Source organism: Epinephelus moara, chromosome 13 (assembly GCF_006386435.1).
Source record: "Epinephelus moara isolate mb chromosome 13, YSFRI_EMoa_1.0, whole genome shotgun sequence".
NCBI lineage: Eukaryota > Metazoa > Chordata > Actinopteri > Perciformes > Serranidae > Epinephelus > Epinephelus moara.
In genome coordinates, this window is record NC_065518.1 from 505,796 (window position 1) to 512,743 (window position 6,948).

Here is a 6,948-nt window from a genome sequence, read left to right on the forward strand (position 1 = left end):
ACACACACACACACACACACACACACACACACACACACACACACACAGAGTTTTCATCATTATATAGTAAAACAACAGAAGTTGTATTTTTTACACAAGGAGCAGAGAGAGCTGCAGGGATGTTGTTGTTAGCATCGCCCTGGTTCCCTCATCAACAGGCCAACAGCATTCTTCTATTGTATTCTGGATTATTGCAGAAAATAAGATGTGTGGTGAACTCAGGTTTATGATCCTCACAGGTTTTGTTCAGCAACATAATCTTCACACATAAACACAACTTTTATGATTCTTCTTGTTTAATGTAAATGCAACTGCCAGAAGTAAAAAGCTAACGTTAGACTATAAACCAGGGGTGTCAAACATACGGCCCAGGGGCCAGAACCGGCCCACTGGATGACTTTGCACTTGTGAAGGCTGAGAGGTGGAAGAGGGCGAGTTAAACAATGAGTTGCTTTCTTCATGTCAAACGCTGCCTCAGAGGCTTTTTCACCCTCGACCACAACACAGGTCTTTTCTCTCTCTGTAGTTTGGTGTGGTGATGTTGGGATTATGACACAGGAGAGGAAATGTGTAGAAACATGCACATGTAATGACAGTGAGCAGCAGACTGTGGAAAAAATGCATTTAGTCTTCTGGAGACATCACAGGCTGTTTGTCATCTGCACAGCAAATGGATCAGTGTTTTTAAATTCTACTTCTTCTTCTTCCAGCATTATGTTGTCATTGATAGGATATTGTGCAATGGTTTCACTGGTCAGCCCCACCTGCCATCAGACTGCACTGTATGTGGCCTGTGTGCTAAAATGACTTTGACACGTCTGCTATGAACGAACTACACCACAGTCACACGACTTCAACACTGCCACCACAATGGATCTGTAAAGCCGTGGTCGCCGTGATCGTGTTCTGAAATCAGCCTTCACTAGTGCATCAACATTAGGTGTGCAAAGTCATCCAGTGGGCCAGATTGGACCCTTTGGTGGGCCGGTTCTTGTCCCCGGGCCGTATGTTTGACACCCCTGGTTTATAGCTTAATGTTAGCTTATTAGCAACAGCCTTTTATACGACACAAAAGCTTCAAGTTTTACAAACAGTGCATTTACTAACATATTTTATGTTGTAGAAGAAAAAGTGAAACTCTGTAAAGCTTGTGTTAACATCTGCTGTATCTAACCAGAACTAAAGAGCTCAGTGACTTCAAGAGGAGCAAAGTGAAGCGCAGAAGTGCTGTTTCATTCATGCACCGCCCTGTTGTTACGGTCAAAGCTTGCTCAGTGATTGTGCAATGATTTAGTCTTCAAAGTAATCGGCTAAAAACACAGATAAATGAGGAAGAAGAGATGCTGTCACACGGAGCAGGCTGAAGTTTCCTCAGCACATGCTTTACAGCACGTTGGTCTCTCATCACCAGAACAAATGCAAGACCTTGTGTAACCTGTGTTTTAACCTTAAGATGCCTCATTGATGCAATTATGGTGAAACGTATCAACGTTTTCAGACCAAACAGTTGTGTCGACTCCCTGAGAGGAGCCTGCCCTCATGAGAGCTTCATACGCTCAAGGGCTTTTTTCTGTTTGCATTTGCATCACCAATACGTACAGTACACTGGCTTGACGTACTGTAACACCTCTTCTTAACATACAGCGAGTGAACGAACTCTGGCTGATGGAGCCAAAAAAGTGTCCAGATACACTATGAGTGACAACAACATTCAGGGAGCCCACTGAGCCCTGAGCGAGCCCAAGTAACAGCAGCTGTTGCCAGCCAGATGCAGGTAGAATCTGTAAGTGGCTGCGAGACTTACTTCACTCATCAGCCAGTGATCAACAGTAACCCACTGACAGGCGGCAGATACTGGAAGCCACCAGACACAGAGGCAGGTGGACAACATAGTTCATGTCCAGCTGTGCTCTGTAACTCTTTGCTGTTGGTCTGAAAACAGGGTGGAGGTGAACAAAGCTGAGCTAAAATAGAGCCAGGGTGGCGACAAATGGCACGTGGCACAGTCTGAGTGCTGACGCATGGAGCAGGTCAGGACGTCTTCAGTAGGAAACACTGAAACAATCTGAGGTTTGTTGGTGTGCTCGTTTGTTTACATCACATCCTGTTAGGATCTGATGTAAACAAACCAGCCGTTGGTATTTGCATTATTTTCCATTGACAAGTCAAAAATCATGTTGAATTTCCACCGTCGCATACGTATATGCTCAGTGGCGCCTGGACTTCATCGTCGGTCCAAAGCTTTAGGTTTTGTTTTGGCTGTTGTTTGTTGTTTGTTGTTTGTTGCGGTGCACTGGCTCCAATGTTCGACCAGTCAGCGTACACTTAACATCAGTCATGGTTCCTTTTGTGCTGCAGAGTACGCATTAGGGATGAGCGAGTACACCATTATCTGTGTCTGTATCTGTTCCACCAACTAAATTATCTGTATCCGTATTTATACTCGGAATGGGCGGAGGACTAAAAGCGGGTGTGGTTTAAATCAAAAGCAGGCGGGACCTAATCAGAAGCTGTTACTATATATAACAACTTTTATATTTATTATTCATTGGAAAATTATTTACAGAACAATTCCAGAATTAAGATTCAGATCATTTTTGATCACATCTGAAAACTGAAACTGAAACTGAAAATTTCCGTTGAAAAGACGTTTAAAAATCGTTCAAACATAAAAGTTTTTTTGACTGACTGTTTAAAGACTTTGATTGAACCGTAACAGCAAAGTAGTTGTGCATGTGCTTTACAGCAGGAATCATGCAGAATGTACAGATCTGTAAGCTTCTTGTTGGCAGCACACAGACTGCACACGTGTAGCTTATATATATATTTATGACATTTTATATTAAACATTAAATGTGTTGAAATCATGTCTTTGTGTAAACCACATTTCAGCCACCAGTGCAACATGACTTTAGAGAAACATCTGCACACGTATCAGTATCGTCTCTCTTCAATGTGCAACTTGATGCTGCGAGCGCATTTTAGCTGCTTGAAAAGATGAAAAGAGGTTTTAGACGTTCAGACCAAAAATCACTGTGTTTTCAACTAGAATTCAACGTTGAAATCCCGCCTGATGCTCCCTAGGTTACTTTACACTTACTTTTCTTCAATTTACACTTACTTTACTTTACTTGTATTCGTAAAAAGTACTTTGTCTGTACCGGACACTTGTTTCATCCGAGTATTGGGCTCAACCCCAGCACGGACTCTGAAATGGGAGCTGCTAAAGTTGTCCCTCAAAACTGCATTGTAATAACTATGGTTGTTCCTAGTTCTTGTGGTTTGGACACAATAAAAGGGGGTTTCAGAACCATGATGAAGTTCCTCCAGTCTGAAAACATCTAATAATACAACTGCTGACTGGATATTACACTACCCTTTTCTGAAGAACAGCTTTCTTCTTGTTTTTGTCACCGAGCTTTGTCATTGTACAATTCAATCTTTTTATTGTTTGTCATTGATCGTCTCACTTTATTAATACGATTTTGTTTTTAATGAGAAACATTTCTTATTTTAACAAAATGATCTTCATGTCTCAAAGACTTCCTGTTATTACACAAATCAGCCTCTTGTTAAAACAAGAAACACGTCTCATTGTTATCAGTCGGTGTGTTGCTGTAACAGTATGAAAGAATAACTCATGCGGTCAGTGCATTCAGAGACTCTGGAACTCAGAACATTTGTCTTGTTTAATGAGACCATTTCTGTCACACTGTAGCTGAGAGCTAAATGCTAACGGCTGATGTTTAGCATGTTAATGTTTAACATCTAAGACCTGCTAATGAGCACTGAACACAGCACAGTGGGAATGTCAGGAGTTACATGTCAGATATTTAGTCATAAATCAAACTAGACAGATTTCATTTTGACGCGATGATGATGCTAAATAAGACGTCAAAGGGTCACCAGAGTTACTACAGTTCATCCTCTGCAGGACATGAACATCATATAAAGATATTTCAGTGTGGACCAAAGGAGTGCATCCAATCGTTCAATCGTCTCGCCACGTACAGAACAGATTATAACAACAGATATGATGTTATAACAATGTGCAGCTGTAACAGTGTCACTTCCATGTCCACACATGCAGGTCAGATTGGGATAATAGCCGGTGTGTGTGCAACTGTCTCCATCCTGGTGGTGATCACTGCGGTGACTGCAGGGCTGATGTGCTGCAGAAAGGACAACATGGACAACTACATCTCCAAAAGGTACTTGGATCAACTCTCCTGTGTCTCATGTCCGGCTCTGTCTGCGTCTGTGTCTTTGTTCTCTACTTCCTCAGCTGAAAACATGTGGTGTTCACAGGAAAGTGCATTCAGCCCCCGACAAGCTGAACCCGATGTTCCAGGAGTCGAGTGTTAAAGACAGACCTCAGATCAGTCAGCCCACTTTCATGGAGTCAACAGCAACACAAGCCTGCACTCCTCTGATGGTTCGTGTGAGTCCCTGCAGAGCTGCTCCACAGGTACAGACAGCACCGAGACTAAAGCAATTACTCATGGAAATTCATGCTCAGGGATGAACTCGTGTGTGGGCAGGTTACAGACGGACGCTTTATAATGTCAAAGTACTCTGATACTTCTTTTCTTTCTCTTCCAGCCACCAAAGTCAGAGTGTGTGACCTCACAAACTGAGCCGGTAAGCTACAAAGAAAAGAGAAACTTGCAATATGATCTGATGCATAATGCAAACTGAGGATCACATTCAGAGCTGGCAACTTAGAGCGGCTGCTAAAGTTCGAAAAATTTAATAATACATGGAGAAAGTTATCTGTGTCCAGACGTGTGGCGTGACACTGCTCAACGGTGTATAGACCCCATGAAACGACCAGAACCAACACTGAGTGTGTTCACATGCAAACTAATACTACACTATTATTCAAACACGTAAACAGTATATTCCATTTGGATAATCCAGATTAAGACATGTGTGATACACGCAGATGTTAATCAGGTTTTCGGAGCATTCTTTGGACACAGCCTCGTCCCTGTTCTGTCATGGATGTGTTATGTTGCACACAAACCAACCAGCCAACAGTTTGCACGGCTGAGGGAGAGATGCATGCCCACAAGTAAAGCCCACATCTGTGAGTCACACCTGCCTTTATATATGAAAGCCTTGGATATCAGCAGGTATTAGGCCACGTGCACACATCACAGGGCTGACCTTTGCAAGAGAGTAATTAAAGGAATGAAAAAGGAGGCACGCTCAAACTCGTCTGCCGCTGGTTGTAAACTGAATGTTAATCACAGTATGCTCAGCTGCATGTAAACCAGAGTGTTAGTGAAATATTCATTTTCATTAGTCACATAATCAGCTCAGTAGGAATGTGTATTTTTTATGGAATAAGGGCAAAAGGAAGTGAATGAAGTCAGTGTGTTTGTGCGACTCTCAGAACTCTCTGTGGCTCGTTGGTTCATACTGAACATTTGATTTACAAACACATCAGAAATATACTGCATGGTTATACTGGATGCTGCATATTTTATCAAACAAACAGGAGGAAACAGCACATTTGTTGGGGACTATATTTAAGCGCGGATTAATCCACATTTGGTGCTGAAGTGAGTATTTGTGGCGGCAGCACGATGTGTGCAGAACAGCTGTTGGGACATATGGGCGCGGGGGACAAGGTGTTCGATGTTGGGGATATAAACACGACATAAACATCACTTTATACTTCCTGCAAATATAATACTATTAACTATATTTCCACATGTACTTTGTATCGTCTCTGTGTTGAGACATTATTCTCTCATACTAAAGAGTAGAGGTGTCACGTGTGTGTCCTGGGCCGACACATGTGACACCTCTGCTGAATGACTGAAAAAACTAAGATCAAACGTTGACTGAAAAGCATTAAATCATCAGATCAAATCATGAGTGAACAAATATTTGTCTTCATTTACTGATTCATTCTTGAGGCTACTGTGATTAACACAGGTCAGACTGTGTGAAGAGTTTATGTTTGTCAACTCACAGCTTTACACTTATATCCAATGTATACAATACAAGACTGCTCAGAGAGCTCAGTGTGCAGAAACATTTCAAACACACCATTTTGAAAAAGGCAGTGTTCCTTGTTCCCTCACCAAAATGTAGCTTAACTTTGGAGCGTTATTTGGCCCCTTTTCAACATGGCTGATCCCACTGGATGCTTCAGGTCCTCTACATGAATATGATACCTGTGTTTTCCAATACAGCAGGTGTTATCCGCTAACATGAGTCTGCGTCACTTGATGGATTGACCTTTTCTGGGGCCCCCCTTGGCCTTGGGCTGGGGTCACCTGTACTCTTTGACCCCCCCTGATGGTGGGCCTGGGTGTATGTGGTATTGAGTCATAATAAACTACAGTGTACAGTGTGTTTATGGTCATTAAGGGACACGTCACTCAGTGTGACTGTGTCTGAACAGTGTGTCTCACTGATGAATAGCTTTTGAAAAACAATGGAGCTCTGTGACACACAGGAAGAAGATAACATCTGACGTCCTGTGTTGGTTTGGCTCTTTTTATGGGATTTAATGACACGAAGAAAATATAGAATATCACCAGATTTAACTCCACGTCAGGTCTGTTGAGTCTGTTAACTTTGAGAATTTAAAGTGATGAATAAAACAAATGTGTTCTTGTCTTCCACAGACAAAACCTCTACCTCCATCTAAACCTTTACCTTCGCTGAGTAACACACAGGTGAGTCACACCTGCAGCTGCCCTCACTTCACTTCAACAGTCCTGAAGCTGATCTTCAACCAACAACTCTAATAACTGATTTAGATTTGTTGGCACCAGCTTCTCTGATGTGAGGTCTTCTAAATGTTTGTTGTGCTGCTGTAACTAGAGTTTCTTGCCTTAAAGGGGAACTAATGTTGTTTTCAACCTGGGCCCTATGTTCAGATCTGCTTTTGTCTAAATGAGTGATAGGATGTTCAATATGTGACATGTC

General features: G+C 42.2%; 1 protein-coding gene across 1 annotated transcript in view; it reads left to right on the top strand.

Annotated features, from left to right (window-relative positions):
* The window catches only part of adam8b (ADAM metallopeptidase domain 8b), a 24,614-nt gene that overhangs the window by 13,508 nt on the left and 4,158 nt on the right, over window positions 1–6,948 (top strand). The window contains exons 19-22 of the mRNA XM_050060456.1: window positions 4,091–4,211; window positions 4,309–4,468; window positions 4,603–4,641; window positions 6,645–6,695. Coding sequence (XP_049916413.1) covers window positions 4,091–4,211; window positions 4,309–4,468; window positions 4,603–4,641; window positions 6,645–6,695 — 371 coding nt within the window. The remainder of the gene's footprint in view (window positions 1–4,090; window positions 4,212–4,308; window positions 4,469–4,602; window positions 4,642–6,644; window positions 6,696–6,948) is intronic.